Source organism: Abramis brama (assembly GCF_963993115.1).
Source record: "Abramis brama genome assembly, chromosome: 16".
In the NCBI taxonomy this organism is placed as follows: domain Eukaryota; kingdom Metazoa; phylum Chordata; class Actinopteri; order Cypriniformes; family Leuciscidae; genus Abramis; species Abramis brama.
The window spans coordinates 2,248,119-2,267,207 of NC_139978.1; the positions used below are offsets into that span (position 1 = coordinate 2,248,119).

Here is a 19,089-nt window from a genome sequence, read left to right on the forward strand (position 1 = left end):
TAATTTCTCTCGGGTGTACACGCTCTGTTTCTCAACTAAATACGTATATATCTGGCCACTGTATATTTGGCCGTCTGCTAACGTCTTCTATCCACTCCACTCCTATATCTCTGTCTGTGTTGCTTAATCCGCTCGCGTAGCTTGACACACTGCTGATTCTCGCCATACTTCCGTTGCCAATATGCGCGCGCATACGTTGCTACGTCATCATTGTGTACAAACAGTAAAAGGGTCTATAATGCAAAACATGAGCCCACATCCCAAGACAGCATCGTCATTACTACCCTTTCCCAGCTTATTAAAGAGCAGGCTGACTCCATACAATTTCTGGTGAGTGAAAACTCCAAGAAAATTGATGGAAACTCGTTGAAAATTGAAGGGCTAAAGAAAACTGTGGACTTTGTATGCAGTGAACTAAAAGAAGCACAACTGAGAGTCAAGAATGTTGATGGCCGCCTTAAAGAGGAAGAAAAAAAGTGGCAGCGCTCCTAACTCGCGTGTGTGAACTGCAGACTTACTCAAGAAGCTGGAACTTGAAGGTCTATGGAGTAGCTGAAAACACTGCAGAAAATGTGAAGAAGTATTCTGCCAGATGACAAATTTGACACCAGCGATCGACGTCGCCCATCGCATTGGGAAACTAACACCAGCCAGCTCTCGGCCGAGAGCCATCATCATCAGATTCTCCCAGAGATCCTACAGAGATGCTCTATGGAAAGCGGCAAAAAATCACCCCGTCATGCGAGATAACAAGCGCTGCTTCGTTGAAGACCTCCCTGAACCTGTCAAGGAGGCCAGGCTGAAGATGTGGCCTTTGGTGAGTAAGGCACGTATAGTGAAGGTGAATCTGCTTACTTTGTTGGAGCACGGGCTTTTGTCGATGGGAAGGAAATCACTTGAAGAACTGAACTGACAATGGTCCGAAATCTCCGGAATAATTTACATGAGACGACCTTCTAGATTCCCATATTTTTGGGAAAAATTTTCTTTTATTTTTTGACACATAACCCGAGTGTTTTTCCAGGCTCTTGGCTCTTTTTACTACCTTGTACTGAAGCCTGATCCTTAGTTTTGTTTATTGAAGATTGTTTATGTGGGATATAGCTTAATATATTCCCTGAAAGATCATAATTACTGACCAGCAATTTAAAAGACTTTTATCTGGGACACAATAAATATGGTCTTAAGTTTCCACCATATAACACTTTTTTTTATTTTAAGGTGCAATTGGTGCTCAGTATAACATTGTTTGTTGATTGTTCCGTAGTACTTAAGCCGTAGTAAGCCTTTTCTATTCTTGAAAATGTCTTTGTCTATAGCTTCTTTAAACGCCAGGGGGTTAAGAGATATAACTAAGCGTAAAGCTTTATTTTTATTTGTTAAACAGCTGAACACAGATTTCTCGTTTTGTCAGGAATCTCACTCAAACTCAAATGACGAGAAGTTTTGGAGATCTCAGTGGGGGAACGATTTATGGTTTTCACTGTTCAGAAAGATCAGCTGGAGTCTTAACGTTGAAGCACAAATATAATGGTGACATTTTGCACACAGATACAGATCCAAAAGGGCATTTTATCTGCCAAGTGGTTGGTTACAACAAGATTGTTTTAATCATATTCAACATTTACAGGTACAATTCTAAGTTAGAAAACATCCAGTTATTTGCTAATATAGAAAATAGACTCAAGTATTGGCTAACAACATTTCCAAACTCTCACATTTTACTTGGAGGAGACTTTTAATATTCTCTAAATTCTGAGATTGACAGATGGCCACCTACACGTGATAATAATAGAAAGGCATATTTTAAGCTTTTCATGGACAGGTATGATTTAAGTGACATATGGAGAGTTAAATTCCCAGATGTAGTTTCGTTCACCTGGAGTAATAAAGACAACACTAGACTTTCTCACATAGACTTCTGGTTAGTTTCAAAAAGTATTAAAGAGCAGGATATCTCGGTTAACATTCTTCCCTGTCCTTTAAGCGATCATAAATCAGTATTCATTTCTATTAAATTATTTTCAGATAATGATTATAAAGCCAATTACTGGAAACTTAATAATTCTCTTCTTAATGTGGAGGAGGTTAAACTGAAAATCTCACAGTTGATTAAACATTTTTTTTAACAAAGTTGTGGTGAAAAATTATTTTAGTCTTAATTGGGAGTTATTTAAATATGAATCAGCAAAATACTTAGGAAGTTTGGAAGTAAACTTGCTAAAATTGGAGGAACAGAGAGTTATCACAGGCATTTCGGTAATGTCTCAAATTTCGCCAGACGTCTTAACAGAGGAGGAAAAAAATAGAAATGCTTAACTTACAAGAGAGCCTGGATAAAAGAGGCAGAAGGAGCTTTTATAAGGTCTCGGAAACAGTGGTTAGAAGGGGAACACAATTCCTCATACTTCTTCAAACTGGAAAAGTATCACCTAAAGATGAATACTATTAATTAATTAAAAATAGGCAACTCTATAAGTGATGATCAACATTTAATATCTTATTTTTTTTCTTCATTTTATAAAAAGCTTTAAACATCAGAATATGCAGACAATGATTCTTCGATATTCCTTAATTCTCTACATAATACCCCTAAGCTCGACAACTCACGATTTTTGTGACCTCCCCTTATCCTGGCAGAAGTCAGTCAGTGTTCAGAACTGTTAAAAGACAACAAGTCACCTGGGACAGATGGTCTATCGTCTGAAGTTTATAAATTGTTTTCCAGCAGATGGCGCCCTTCTTACTGCAGGTATTTAAATGTGCTTTAATCAAGGTTCTTAAACTGACAGGAATACTTTTAGTCACCTTATTAAAATCTCTTACTGAAATTACAGCACCTTTCAGAGACATACAATCAGAAAAAGAAAGAAGGTCTCCCTTTTCATGGATTTCCAAAATAAAAATCAAACTTTCCGCTTGTTTAATTCACATAGATTCAAAGGGAAACATGAAAGGAAGTTGATATATATATATATATATATATATATATATATATATATATATATATATATATATATATATATATATATATATATAAGAAGGGTGAAATCTCTGTGGTTTCAGTGGCCCATGACCAAGTAAACACTGTAATTAATAAATCATGTAATATTTTTTATAAACTATAATACTGGAATGCAGAAATACTTCACAGATCAAACTGCCATATAGCTAATTTAAGACAATATGTTAGAAAAAATACATAGATGGAATAATTCTTGAGCTTATTATCTGATGAGTCAACTAAAGTGTCAAAGTGGATTTGCATCGAATATTAGATTAATGTTTCCAGTAAAAAAAGGTTTGTGAAAAAAGTTTAGTGCATCAATCTTTACCGACATGGAAATGACAATTATCAATCTTTTTTTTTTGATTATCGATCATCAAATCTTTTTCCATTTAACTTCAAATGTTGCGAAAAACTAGTTTGACTTTTGTCAAAACACAAGAAACACTTTTTATCGAGAGAAAGGGTTTTAAAGCAAATAAATATGGTGTCACATGACAGAAGCTGTATTTGTTGATCCTGTTAAAGCACCATTAAAAATGTTCATAATATTCATATAATTAAATTGTATATTAAATTATGTATCACTACTGGTAAGAATAATACATGTTACCTCTCAAACATCATTCTTCCTTATTTTTGTAATTCTGCCGCTCGTCAAAACTACAAATGTGCGTCTGTCAAACGAAGGAAGACTGAAGGAGTTTCCAATAAAGGCAGAAAGAAAGGTAAAATAAACATGTTACGTCTGTAAAGTATTGTTTCCATGACTTAAACCCTAATTATCATCCCAAACATTTAATCTTTCACTCTGAGCATTAAATCACATAATCACATATTATTTATTTATTTAAAACACAAGATTATCAGCAAGAACCTTTTACATCCATTTATTCCAATGAACAAATGATCATTTCTCCTCTATAACTGAAATAATTATTAATTAAGTCTCATGTTGAACAAACACTGAGAATGTGCAGAATTTACTGCTTCAGTGATTTGATGTAATACAAGAAAAAAATATGGTATATAATCAAATATAATTATGATGCAAAAAAGTTAGAAATTAATAAACACACATTGACTGAAATAATCGGATAAATGTCAATTATCCTGAAAACATGAATGCTAAAACGGTCTCTAATCGGTCTAATGTGTGAAGTGGAATATAAATGAAAACTTCTTGTTTATTGATCTGAGTGTTGCTGTAGTGCTGGATATCAGTCATGTGATCATCACGGCCCAATCACAGCCACCGTACTGATATTCAGATCAACAGCACTCTTACTCATGAGATATGGATTAAATATTGGAAACATGATGAAAGCAGGAAGATCCAGATCTACAGGAGTGACGTTTACTGACTATTGACCGGTAAGATCCTCAGAGAGTCATAACACCAGAAGAATGGAAAGAGTGTGTGAGTGAAGGTGGTTGTGAATTTGTGTAGATGTGTGTTAGTTACAGGATCAGAGAACGACACCGTTCCTCCGTCATAGTCCAGATTCACTCTCACACGATCAAGAGCCTGTTGAACAGGAAAACTAGAACGAAAATACATTTTGTTTTTATTATACTCCACACACCAGACATCAGTGTTGAAGAAAACACTTCCCTTCCTCTGGTTTGATGCTGTAGTTACTCCAAGAGTCCAGTCTGAACTCTCTTTAACCTCCACATCCCAGCAGTGTGTTCCTGAGTTAAAACCCTCTGAACCCAGAACACAGTAATAACAGTCAAATCTCTCTGGATTATCAGGAAGAGTTTGATAGTTCCCGCTGTATCTCACACTGGTCAGATCATCAGACAGGACGAGATGTGGATGAGCCGTGTTTGGATCCAGAATCACAGGAGCTGATGAGACACAATCAACAGATGCTTTTATTCTGATCTTCATATAATGATCAAGAGTGAACCCAACACAGATTATTATGAATTATGACACTCGTCCTGTTGATCAAACACATTTTCCTCTGATCACTGTCAGTGCTGTTATTAGTTTCACACTCGTTTTTATCATCAGCGTTTAACGGCATCAACTACAAACATTAAATATGAGATTCAGACATTTGTGTCCATCAAGAGGAACTGATACTTTGGGAAAGTTAAATAACAATAAATCAATGAGATCTGTTGAGATTTATGCTGTAGATGAAGAACTGTAAGTGTGTGTCTGATCTTCAGCATCTGATCATCTTCATTTTATTGGCTCTTATAGTCTGTGTTTTGTTTTAAATTAGTTTATTATGACTGTCTGTTGTGTTTGACTTACAATAATGAATCACCTTCAACACTTCCTAGCCACACCCTAGCAACCATTGTCGAGCACCCTAGCAACCCAAATCCAGAGAAAGATATCTTCTAATCTGAATGTCATAGAGGAGTTGCGGTTGCTTTATATCATTCATACTGGCAAGCAGCCTTTGAAGTAACATCATTTGCAGCTGCCAAGCCACTCCCTAACAACTAAGCAGAGTACCCTAGCAACTGTTCAGCAAGACCTATATCTCTGCACCAGAACATCGTAGAGACATGGTGGTTGGCTTCTTTGACTAATGCTAGCAAACAGGACTTCCATCATGCTATGCATACTAGCAGAATAGCTGCATGCTATTAGCGATTAGCTAACTGTTGAAAAATGTCAAACATGCTTACTAAAACACAGTACCAGCATGCTAATCATGTTAACACTAGGGCTGTAGTCAACCAAAGAAATGCTTAGTGAGATTTCTTTTTTTTTTTTTTTAAATGCTTCCATGTTTCTTACCAGTAGACTTTTTTAACTCAATTAATAGCCATCTTTCAAGATTCATCTGGAGCAATAAAAAGCCTCGGATTAGTATGTTGACTTTGATGAAGCCTGAACCTCTGGGAGGTTTAGGTGTACCTAACTTTCAATACTATTTTTGGGCAGCCCAAATTAGGAATTTGATTTCTTGGTCTAAAGAAAGACATGAATCCATGTGGGTCCAGATGGAATCAAATCAATTTGAACCACTGCCCCTTGTCTCTTTGTTATTTATTAAAAATTATGAAAAGATAAAAAATATGAATAACCATTTCACTGTACTTAACACTCTTCAAACTTGGAAAGATTGTAGAAAGAAAATTGGTATTGTCTCTTGTACTTCTATATATTCTCCAATCTTTTTAAATCCAGATCTTAACACCTTAATTCCTTCAGGCAATATATGTCAATGGTTAAATTCTGGTATATTATATTTTAAAGATCTTTTGAGTGAAAAAATGCAAGTAAAATCATTTATTGATTTAAGAGCAGAATATGATATCTCTAATAAACAATTTTTTTAAATATCTACAAATCCGAAGTGTCACTAACTCTCTGATTAAGGGGGATAAAATACGGCTTTTTTTGTCAGAACTGGAGGACATTTTTTTTTTCTGTAGACACAATAAAAGGAATGATTTCTAAATGTTATCATATTTTGACAAAAGAATCCCAATCTTATTTCCGACCTTTAAAAATAATATGGGAAAGAGATCTTAGTAGAACCTTTGAAGATGATGTATGGGTAAATATTTGTAATAGAATTAATTTCCCATTCACAAGTATTAAGATTAAGGAGACTAATTTTAAGTTTATCCACAAAACCTACTTAACACCTTTAAAAATGCATAAAATATCAAATGATATTCCAGCTGTGTGTCAGAGATGTAAAAATATGGATGGGACATTTTTACACATGTTTTGGGACTGCAGTCTTTTAAAAGGCTATTGGAGATCAATTCATTCTTTCACTCAGTTAGTTTTGGATAAGCATTTTGACTTGAGTAACAGTCTATATTTCTTAAATGATATTGATAATTTAGAGTTAGATCAGAAAAAATGCAGGTTATTTATTTTGATATCTTATTTTGCAAAAAAATGCATACTTTTATACTGGAAGAATGTTTCCCCTCCATCTCTTAAGACTTTTTTTGACCAATTGTCTTCATTTCTGCCATTAGAAAAACTGACTTTGGAGAAATATAACCGTGGACATCTTTTTAATGAATTCTGGTGCCCTTTACTTTTAGGTATTGGAAAATGATATGACCTTGTAGATCAAGTTCTGTACTCACGCTGTTTAATTATTTATTTATTTTTATTTTATGTTTTTTTTTTTTTTTTCCTCAATTTTCTTTCTTTTCAATTTTTATGTTGCTGTTATATCCCTATGAGGGTGGTGGGTGGAAAAATGTTTAAAAGAAAGTTGTATACAGAAAATGTGTTAACCTTAAAATCTGGGATTTTTTTTACCTCGGTATGTTATATAAATGATTTTCTTTTGAAAAAAAAAAATTAAAAAAAAAAGAAAAAGAAATGCTTAGTGAAACCAAAGTCCTGTCCTGCGCAATGATCAGTCGACAAAAAAAAAAAGACACAATGTTTTGCATTTTGATTTAACATTTATTAAAGGTCCCGTTCTACGTGATCCCATGTTTCAAATTTTAGTTAGTGTGTAATGTTGTTGTTAGAGTATAAATAATATCTGTAAAATTATAAAGCTCAAAGTTCAATGCCAAGCGAGATATTTTATTTAACAGAAGTTGACTACAAAAAACGGCTCGATTGGACTACACCCCTCTACTACCTGCATTAATGATGTCACTAGAACCGTAACCTCCGCCCACAGGAACACAGGCGTATTGATGGCGAAATGTCAACAGACGGTTGATGTTTATCTATAATCGGATACCGCAAAAGTTTAATTCGAAGTTGTTAGTGTGCTCTGTCCATTTCACCACGGACTGTTTTTGTAACCTGGGATAATATCAAGCAGGCTTCTCTCAGCGTTTCATACTGACGAAGGGGGCAATTTCAACTATATTCCAGCAAGCGGTAAGTAGTGATTTAATATGGAAGTAGCGATCAACTTCACATCGTTTCTCTTAGTAGGATGAAAATAATCTTACTTAGACTGTGATTAATATACAGATAGCGATCAAAGAACAGTCCCTTTCCAATCGCCCAATCTGTCAATCACACAGCGCGAGTTTATCTGGACACTTGCCAAAACTCGTTATGAAATCAATGACGCTGTTACACTGCACAACGAAGCTCTTACTGTATTTATATACCTCATGTTTGCATTGGTGAAATCATTAGTGAGAGTGCAGAAACTGCGTTGCAATGATAAGATCTTTTTTCACGCGATCAACAGGCTGTCATCTGCTCAATGCCAGAGACAATTTATATGCTCATCATCACTGCAACCTTTTATGTGATTGAAATAGATCTAAATACTTAAACTTCTCACGATTCGTTAATCCAGATAGCTGTAATAGTAAAAACGTATAATAGCTGTAATAGTAAAAGTTTTCCAGATAGTTCCACATGTAATGCCAGATATTTCATATGCAAGCATGTCAGCCAATCACAGCAGAGGGCGTTTACACTGAAGTCTCACAGCAGACACGCCCCTTCAAACAGAGTGTTCAAACCAGGGAATGAAATCAGGCTAGGAAATATGCCTTTTATTTCTAAATTATAACAATTTTTGATCTAAAAAACATACTAACATTATAAGGGCACCCCTGGAAACATTATAAAATAATAAAAATAATCCATGGAATGGGACCTTTAAACAATTGTCATAGAGCATTTATAAAACAACAACGAAAAAACATCAATAATACATAAAACTATAATAATAATACAATTCTTTGGTCTATAGTGACATTCACAATCGCACACCTGACCACACCACACGCTACAAAAAAATATAACATCTAAAACTGCCAAATAATGAAAAATCCTAACAAAAGCTCTCATTTATACAGGCTGTATATTTTTCTTTACTTTCAAAGCTATGGGTTAACTTTTGTCCAGGCGTTCTAGGCGTTTTAAAACAAACACACAAAAAACCCAAATAGCCTAAAAAACAATCCTAATAATAATGGGCTGTACAGTAGGAAGGCCTATAGGTTTATTTTCGTTTTGTTACATTATTTAGGCTATTTTCAAACGCGCCAAGTGTACAAATAAAAACAAAAACATAAGAAAACACAATCTATTGAGTCAGCATTAGGGATCGACCGATATGGATTTTTTAGTGCCGATGCCGATACTGATTTTTTTTCATCAGCCTTAGCCGATGACCGATACGGGTTGCCGATTTTCTTGGGCCGATATTTGGAGCCGATACTGCTTTTGCTCACTCAGTTTACATCATAAAAATGACATGTATATAATATATAATGATAACAACTGTTACAAGTCTCAATTAAGAAAGGAACATTTATTGAACTTAAAAAAAAACAATATTTGACAAATATTAAAAAAAAGTTCAGTGCTGAAAATACTGAAAATAAATATTTAAGCATAATTCAAATTCTGAAAATAAATTCTGAATATAAATATTTAAGCATAATAAAATAATTTGACTGGAACATGTTATTCTGTGTAGTTGTCTGATCTATGTAATCGTGATCTCCATTTTAAACAAAACAAAAACGATTTTAAACCAAATAGATTCTAAGTTTATTATGAATTAGGGATCGCGTCTAAAACGTGTGGAAAGCACGGCCGCGCCGCTTCTACAAGCGCTTGCGTCTGTTGTTGCTATGCAAACATGAACTGCTCTCTCCATGATGACGAGGAAGTAAGGATTAATTTATTTCCTGCCCTTTACGACTACATATATTTATGGAGATGAGAAATAAAAACCCGCCCTGTCCAGCTATGATCCGCCGTTCGACCGAGCTTTCGATGTTGTCATGGAAAGGTCAGTTGTTTTTTGTCACATGACCTGCGTGCGCTTGCGGCATTCAAGTTTAGATGTTTTCATCTCACCACGGCATAGGAGCGCCTGGACAAACCGTTTATATACTGTCTATGGAACAAACGAGCGCGCTGCATCGCGTGCGTGTCACAACCGCGTCACTTCTTTTATGAGCACGCGTCCAAACGTCAGCCAGGTAGTCGCTGAATAAAACTCCCACAAATATAACGGAATCACCGAACAACGTCGGCATTATTTAATCCTATGACCAGTGTTTGTAACAGCTGCCTTATGCATATGGATAGCCTCAAACGTAGCTATTTGCAGCTCCCTAAATACAATGACAAGCAGTTTTATAGATGAGGCATTCGCGTTTTCCATTTGGACCCACAAACTTGCTTAGCTATAGTTGCACGCACATATAGAGCAACGTGTTTCCACTTTCAAAGTGTATTTCAGCTAAGTCAAACAGTTAAAAAGATGTTTTGAAATTTTAAAACTAACCGTTGTCTTGAAGAGGCTTCCAGCACTCTGCTAGTGTGGGAGGGGCAGTGCATGGGCTGCACGTGAACTGCAGCGTCTCCAGCAACACAGAGCTGCCTGCGGACGCCTGTCTGTAATTAATGCCGGGAAAAAAACTATCGGCGAACGCAGCAGCCGCGTATCGGCCGATGCCGATACACGTCAAACCCGCAAATATCGGCCCGATTTATCGGCCGACCGATATATCGGTCGATCACTAGTCAGCATAATAAAGCCGTTAAGGCTACTTACAGATCTGCAGGCCCAGTCCACCTTTTTTATGTTGTGGGCCAAAAACACTAACATGTCCACATTCTTGGGTAAAAGACAGCTCCTCGACTTGTTAACAATAAATCCTGCTTTGGAAAATATGCACTCTGCAGGAGTGGAGGTTGCAGGGATGCAGAGCAGGCGTTTGGCTGCCCGAGCAAGTCGTGGATATCTCTCCTCATTATTTTTCCACCACGCAAGTGGCCCAGCACAGTCTTGTCTTCTTTTTTTGTAAAATGCAGCCAGACAAAAGATTTAGATTTCTTGGACATTTTGTCGACTAAAGCCAAAACAATTAGTGTTCTAACTGAATGAATACAGCAAAACTACCTACCGTATTTTCCGGACTATAAGTCGCACTTTTTTTCATAGTTTGGCTGGTCCTGCGACTTATAGTCAGGTGCGGCTTATATATCAAAATGAATTCAGACTGAGATGAAAACATTACCGTCTACAGCCGCGAGAGGGCGCTCTAGTTGGCGGAGTTGTTCAGAAGCGACACCCAAGGATGAAGAAAATTCAATGGATTCAGTGATGTGGAATGAGATCGCGGGAGCTTGGTGAACTTGTTTACTGGTAACTTGCTTGTTGGACTCGCTGACTTATGTTAATTTAGCCTATTCAGCCTCCCAGGTATATGTTCTTTATGCTATTGTGTAGCTGAATAACTGTTAATGTGTTGCGTTAACACACCGGACACCTACTCAGCCTGTTGTTCTGTGTGCTACTGTGTAGTTGAATAACTTGCCTTTCCAGATTAAATGTCTGTTCTTGGTCTTGGATTTTGTGAAATAAATTTCTAAATAGATGCGACTTATAGTCCAGTGCGACTTATATGTTTTTTTTCCTCTTCATGACACATTTTTTGACTGATGTGACTTATAGTCCAGAAAATACGGTATATTCCTTACTAAGCGCGAAGCAGCAGTGCAGCCAGCCACAGGTGCGGTTCCCGAGTGTTCTATGTGTTGCGCTAAACTGTGGCGCTGTTACAAAATAGCCTAAATTAAAGCATTTAAAGTTGGGGATAAAACATAGGCTAATTATATTTAGAATACAGTAATATATAACTGCTTATAAAGGAATAAATATCATGGAGTAAATCAATGAAAATTTCTTTATTGGTGAAAAAAAAAATTGGCATCGACCGATTAGTCGACTAAACCATTGGTTCTCAATTCCAGTCCTCGTGACCCACTGCTCTGCACATTTTGTATGTCTCCCTTATTTAACACACCTGAACCAGATCATCAGCTCATTAGGAGAGACTCCATGAACTGAACTGAGTGTGTCAGATAAGAGAGACATACAAAATGTGCAGAGCAGTGGGTCACGAGGACTGGAATTGAGAACCACTGGACTAAACGACTAAAGTTGACAGCCCTAGTTAACACCAAGCTAACAACATGTTAATCATGCTAACATCATGTTAATCATATTAGCATCTTGCTAAAACATTGAAGAAACATGGTGATTGTGTTAGCATCATGTTAGCAAAATGCTAATCTTGTTAGCATTTCGTTAAAAAGATGTTTGCAAAATGCTAATCGTGTTAGCATCATGCTAAGAACATGCTAATCGTGTTAACAACATTATAAATGTGTTAGCATCATGTTAGCAAAATGCTAATTGTGTTAGCATCTGCCTAGTTCAGAGTTTTGCCACTGCAAGCACCACTCACATTTTCTTCAAGAAATGTACATTCTAGTTATTATTGTTATTATTCCGAGACTAATTTTTTTAAAGTGTAACCTCCTAACAAACACCAAACTCATCCATCTATCTCTGTCTGTCTGTCTGTCTGTCTGTCTGTGAAGAACCTCTAACTCTCCACCCATCCATCATGTCCAGCTCAGATCTCCTGCTGTTAGACTCACTGTTTTGGACGATGTCCTGCATCTTCTTCCAGACTCTGAACGGCAGGTTGCCCAAGTATCGTGGCACATGAATCAAAGCTCCAGAAGGCATCTGTGGATCCGGCTGTGAGCTCTGGACTCTGGAAGAACATTCAGGAGTCAGAACTGCAGTGGCTTTGGATCAGAACCAGAGAGACCAGAGACAGGAGCAGATCACTCACCTTTCCATTGAGACTGGAAACTCCTGCAGAACAAACACACCATTAATCATCAAGAACTCAATCAATCATCAATCAATCAACCAATGATCTGAAATCAGACCTCCAGAAAGCAGATCTGCTTCTTCTGCTCCTCTTCCTCCCTCAGTGCAGCGACTGTAGCTTCTTCTTCATCTCTGAGAAACTGATGAAGCTTCTCAAACTGCTGTTTAATCTGACGCTCTGTGTGCTCAGCTTGAGACTGAAATCAGATCACATTCACTTCAATTATCTCAATCGACACACATCATTAATATCCAAGATAAACTCGGATACCCGACATAAAACGGACCCAGAAGCAGATTGCTGCTAGTCATTTACTGGATCTTTGAACTTAAATCTTTATTTCCTGAGGGTATGAATGAAGAACTTGAATTTTCTTGTTTTTTGTAAAATAATTATGTAGCGATTGAGAACGAACCAAACACAAATTAATCTCCCAGGTGATTTGATCAAAGATAACTCCACACAGAACGTCTCGGTTACGTATGTAACCCTCGTTCCCTGAGTAGGGAACGGAGACGTTACGTCGGATGACGACGAATGGGGTTTCGCTTAGAAAGCCTATCATCTTCGAGTATATAAAACGAGCCAATGGCAAAGAAATGCCATGGGTCTGTGGAATTTGCATAGCGTATCTCCGCCCCACACTGTATATAAGTATATAAGGTATGTAAGGAAGTGCGCGAGCAACATGCAGATATGTCTTCGCTGAGGAGCCGAGACTGTACTCAGGCGTTCCAGCGGTACAGCGGAAGTTGCAGGAAGACGTAACGTAACCGAGACGTTCCCTTTCGTTGTCACTCCGAGTTACGTCGGGTGACGACGAATGGGGGTTCCTAGTTCCAAACTGGCTCTACTCGGAGATTGTAGAACCTCGCGAAAGTGTTAGGTGTCGCCCAGCCTGCAGCTCTGCAGATGTCTGTTAGCGAGGCGCCATGCGCTAGAGCCCAAGAGGAGGCCACACTCCAAGTGGAGTGGGCCGTCACACCAAGGGGGCATGGTCGACCCTGCTGTTGGTAAGCCAAAGCAATGGCGTCCACTATCCAGTGAGACAACCTTTGTTTGGAGAGAGCCTTTCCCTTCAGCTTCCCACCATGACAGACAAAGAGCTGGTCTGAGGTCCTGAAACACTGCTTTCTGTCTACGTAAGCATGGAGGGCGCGTACTGGACAGAGCAGTGCCGAGGCTGGGTCTGCCTCCTCCAAGGCAGCGCTTGCAGGTTCACCACCTGGTCCCGAAAGGGAGTGGTGGGAACCTTGGGCACATATCCAGGCCGGGGTCTCAGGATCACGTGAGAGTTAGCCGGCCCGTATTCCAGGCACGCTTCGTCAACCGAGAATGCCTGCAGGTCCCCTACCCTCTTGATGGAGGCCAATGCACCCAGGAGAGCTGTCTTCATTGACAGGAACTTAAGCTCCACTGATTGCAGAGGCTCAAAGGGAGCACTCTGCAGGGCAGTTAAAACCACTGAGAGGTCCCAAGAGGGTACGAGAGGAGGACGAGGAGGATTCAGTCTCCTCGCTCCCCTCAGGAACCTGATGATCAGGTCATGCTTCCCCAAAGACTTACCATCAACTGCGTCGTGATGTGTGGCAATGGTGGCAACATACACTTTCAGGGTGGAGGGAGACAGCCTTCGCTCCAACCCCTCTTGCAGGAAGGAAAGCACGACACTGATCGGGCATTGCGTGGGTTCTTGTTGTTTAGAAGAACACCAGTTGACGAAGAGGTTCCACTTCAACGCATAGGCATGTCTCGTGGACGATGCTCTAGCAGAAGTGATGGTAGCCACCACCGCTGGTGGTAGGGTACTCAAACCTACCTCCTCCCGTCCAGGAACCACATGTGGAGGTTCCAAATATCGGGACGAGGGTGCCAAAGGGTGCCCCGTCCCTGAGAAAGCAGGTCCTTCCTCAGAGGAATAGGCCAGGGAGGTGCTGTCGCGAGGAGTACTAGTTCTGGGAACCAGGTGCGGTTGTGCCAATACGGGGCAACCAATATAACCTGCTCCTCGTCCTCCCTGATCTTGCGCAAGGTCTGCGCAAGAAGGCTCACTGGGGGAAACGCATACTTGCGTAGGCCCCGCGGCCAGCTGTGCGCCAGTGCATCCGTGCCGAGCGTGCCCTCGGAGAGGGAATAAAACAGGTCGCAGTGGGACGAGTCGTGGGAGGCTAACAGATCTACCTGTGTGTCCCCGAACTGATCCCAAATCAGCTGGACCGACTGGGGATGGAGTCGCCATTCTCCAGCGAGAGGGCGAACTCGAGACAGCTCGTCGGCCGCCTGGTTCAGGTGTCCCGGACTCCCGGGATATAAATGGCTCGAAGCGACCTCAGATGCTTCTGACTCCATATGAGGAGGTGGCGGGCGAGTTGCGACATACGGCGGGAGCGTAGACCACCTTGACGGTTGATGTACGCTACTGTGGCGGTATTGTCTGATCGGACTAGTACGTGTTGACCCTTGAGCAGCACACGGAAGCGGTGCAGGGCGAGGCGTACAGCCGGCAACTCGAGGCAATTGACATGCCAAAGGCGCTGGGGTCCTGTCCAGGAGCCCGTGGCAGCATGTCCATTACACATGGCACCCCAGCCCGTGGCTGAGGCATCTGTTGATACAACAACATGCCTGGAAACTCGATCTAAGGGCACTCCGGCCCGTAGAAAACTGAGGTTCGACCATGGGATTACAATCGCGCCTTATAATTCAGCCTCAATTATCACCCCTCAAGAACAATTACAGTGCTTTACAACTATAGAACAAAAAGAGTTAAATGAACTTATCACTTCATCTAAAACAACAACATGTTTATTAGATCCTATACCAACTAAATTACTGAAAGAAGTGTTACCCGTAGTGGAAGAGCCTCTCCTCAATATTATTAACTCATCTTTATCTTTAGGTCATGTTCCTAGAACATTAAAATGGCAGTTATAAAACCTCTCATTAAGAAACCACAATTAAATCTTAATAACCTAGCAAATTATAGACCCATTTCAAATCTTCCATTTATGTCTAAAATATTAGAAAAAGTGGTGTCCGCTCAACTGGGCTCTTTCTTGCAAGAAAATGATATCTATGAAAAGTTTCAGTCTGGATTCAGACCGCATCACAGCACTGAAACTGCACTCGTTAAAATCACAAATGATTTACTTTTAGCTTCTGACCAAGGCTGTTTCTCAATACTAGTTTTACTTGATCTAAGTGCTGCGTTCGATACTATAGATCACACAATACTCTTAGATCGACTACAAAATTATACTGGTGTTCAAGGACAAGCATTAAGCTGGTTCAAATCATACCTATCTGACCGCTACCATTTTGTCTCTTTAAATGGAGAAAAATCGATATTAACTCCAGTAAACTATGGAGTGCCGCAGGGATCTGTGTTGGGCCCTCTGTTATTCTCAATATATATGCTGCCACTTGGAAATATTATAAGGAAACATGGAATTAGTTTCCATTGTTATGCTGATGACACTCAAATATATATTTCATCACGGCCGGATGAAAACGCTAAATTATCCAAATTGACAGAATGTGTTAAAGATATCAAAGATTGGATGACGCGTAATTTTCTTTTATTAAATCCAGACAAGACAGAGGTAATACTTATCGGTTCAAAAAACCGCCAACAAAACCTCTCACAATACAACTTTAACATCGTAGGATGTCCTGTTACTTTATCCTCTACAGTAAAAGACCTGGGTGTTATACTCGATTGCAACCTGTCTTTTGAAAATCATATTTCATATGTTACAAGAACAGCCTTTTTCCACCTTAGAAACATTGCTAAGCTACGTAATATGCTATCAGTTTCTGATGCAGAAAAGTTAGTTCATGGATTCATGACCTCGAGACTAGATTACTGTAATGCTTTATTAGCTGGTTGTCCTTCATCCTCAATAAACAAGCTACAGTTAGTCCAAAATGCAGCTGCTAGAGTTCTTACTAGATCAAGAAAATATGATCATATAACACCGATTTTATCATCACTGCAATGGTTACCTATAAAGTTCCGTATTAATTACAAGGTATTGCTACTGACTTATAAAGCCCTAAACGGCTTAGCTCCAGTCTATTTAACAGATCTTCTATCGCCCTATAATTCAACGCGCTCTTTAAGATCACTAAATTCGAGGCTTTTGGTCATACCTAGGATATCCAGATCCACCAAAGGAGGGAGAGCATTTTCACATTTAGCTCCAAAACTCTGGAATAGCCTTCCTGATACTGTTCGTTGCTCAGACTCGCTCTCCCAGTTTAAAACTAGATTAAAGACGCATCTCTTCAGCCAGGCATTCATATAACATTTTAAATCTTACTGTTCAAACTACAGTCTGGCCTCTAGTTCATAAATGCCAGAGGAGAACTGGCCCCCGACTGAGCCTGGGTTCTCCCAAGTTTTTTTTCTCCATTGGGTCACCTGATGGAGTTTTAGGACACCATTAGGTCACTTGATGGAGTTTTCGGTTCCTTGCCACTGTTGCCTTTGGCTTGCTCAGTTGGGGATATTTTGGGGATATTTAATTTAATTTCATCAATCAATAAATTTACACTAGAAACAAACCTTGTTGTGTTATTTTGGTTTAATGCTGTGAAGCTGCTTTAATGCAATCTGTATTGTGAAATGCGCTATATAAATATACTTGACTTGACTGTGTTCGCAAACCTGGTCTCGAGAGTGAGCTAGGATCAGCCAGTCGTTGAGATAGTTCAGGATGCGAACCCCGTGTTCTCGTAGGGGAACAAGGGCTGCCTCAACGACCTTTGTGAAGACGTGAGGAGACAGGGCTAGCCCGAAAGGGAGAACCGCGTACTGGTATGCCTGATCCTCGAAAACAAACCGAAGAAACGGTCTGTGTCGAGGAAGAATGGAGACATGGAAGTAGGTGTCCTTCAGGTCGATCGCTGCCTTCGGTACAATGAAGTAGGGGCTGTAGAAGCCGGACTTCATTTTGGCTGGAGGGACAATCTCGATCGCACCCTTCGCCAGTAGGGTGGCGACCTCCACTCTCATGACAGGGGCATTGCCACCGACCATAGTGAAGCGAGACCGCGCGAACTGAATCGCGTAGCCGAGCCTGATGGTTCTCGCGACCCAACGGGACAGTCTGGGAAAGCTCCAAAAGCTGTACCAGCGGGGTCAAGGGAACCAGACGTACACTGAAGGAGCAGCGAAGCGGAATGACCGGCCCGGACATGGGTGGCATAGCGGCCCGGTGTGGGGGCATGATCATTAGCCGCGCCCTGCCAGAGGAGGCCAGGGGAGGACCAGCGTCCCATGGGGGCGTGCTCTGGCAGGGGTCTGGCGACAGAGGGAGACGAGAGTGGTGAGGCTCGTGAGCGGAGCGCACTGTCATCCACAACCTCTTGGGGCTCGGAGGAAGGGGCATCAGTTTTTGAAACAAGAGATTCTCCCCCGGCCCTCCACCGGGGGACGGAGTGGCCCTGCTACCAACTCCTGAGAAGAACTGAGCCCTAACTCCAAGCTGCCCATCTCAAAAGTGCTGCTTAGCCTGGCGTTTTGGTCAGCTTTGGTCCTGCATCCCCCTCCAGCCCGGGGCCGGTGAAGGCTCGAGGGGAGGAGCCGCAGAGAGGCAGCCTCAGCGGGAAGTAGACTAAGGAGACCGCACGGACGGATGACCGTCGGTGCAGAAGGCCTCGGTCTGCTTCTGGGGGGGTCAAAAGACTGTAGGGTACAGTCCTCAACCACACCGCCGAGGAGCCCAGCCTGGGACATGGGGGAGCTGAGAAAATGAATTCTCAGACCCCCTCACATCAACCTGGCTGAGCCCATTCCTGGACCACAGCTGTGGACATCACCTGGCCCCGGGATCACGCAGGTACCGATGTCGCCCGAGAGCATGGTCAGTAATGTGCGCGGCGGAACGACCAGGCCGGGCATGGGAGGCATAGCGTCCCAGCAAGGGGGCGTGGTCGAGATTCCGCGTTCTGTCAGTGTTGGCCAGGGAAGGACTAGCGTTCCACTGCGGCCGGTTCTGACAGAACTCCCGAGTCAGCACTGCCTCGAAGGTGAAGGCGACACACAGGACTGCATGCCTGTGTCACAATAGTGACAGAGAACATACAGACCAAGATCACCTCACGATCAAGGGCAGCGAAGGCGGAGAACGCCCGCGGGCCGCGAAAAGTCACGTGGACTCCCGCGGACCGGAAGCGTCCTGATGCACATCCGGGAAGCCTACAGCGCTCGGGGGGAGGGCGGCGCCACTCCAACTGATGCTTTCAGCTGCCCGGGAAAGCATGGCCATCAGCTCTGGATCTGACCCGACTAACGCTGACACTCCAGAGGGAGGCAACGCAGTCGAATCCTCATTTCCAGAGGAATCAAGCCCGCCTTGTGATGCTATGAGTGACATGACACCACCTGCTGGAGCCCCGAATGAAAACACTGGGTCCCCGAGAGGAACCAGGCACACACGGAA

General features: G+C 41.1%; 1 protein-coding gene across 1 annotated transcript in view; it reads right to left on the reverse strand.

The window, feature by feature from the left end:
• Nucleotides 1-3,664: 3,664 nt before the first annotated feature.
• The window catches only part of LOC311066115 (zinc-binding protein A33-like), a 29,089-nt gene continuing 13,664 nt past the window's right edge, over nt 3,665-19,089 (reverse strand). Inside the window, exons 2-5 of the mRNA XM_084087120.1 lie at nt 12,702-12,839; nt 12,602-12,624; nt 12,402-12,520; nt 3,665-4,861 (exon numbers count right to left, since the gene is read on the reverse strand). Of these exons, the coding sequence (XP_083943246.1) occupies nt 4,365-4,861; nt 12,402-12,520; nt 12,602-12,624; nt 12,702-12,839 (777 nt within the window). The 3' untranslated portion in view covers nt 3,665-4,364. The remainder of the gene's footprint in view (nt 4,862-12,401; nt 12,521-12,601; nt 12,625-12,701; nt 12,840-19,089) is intronic.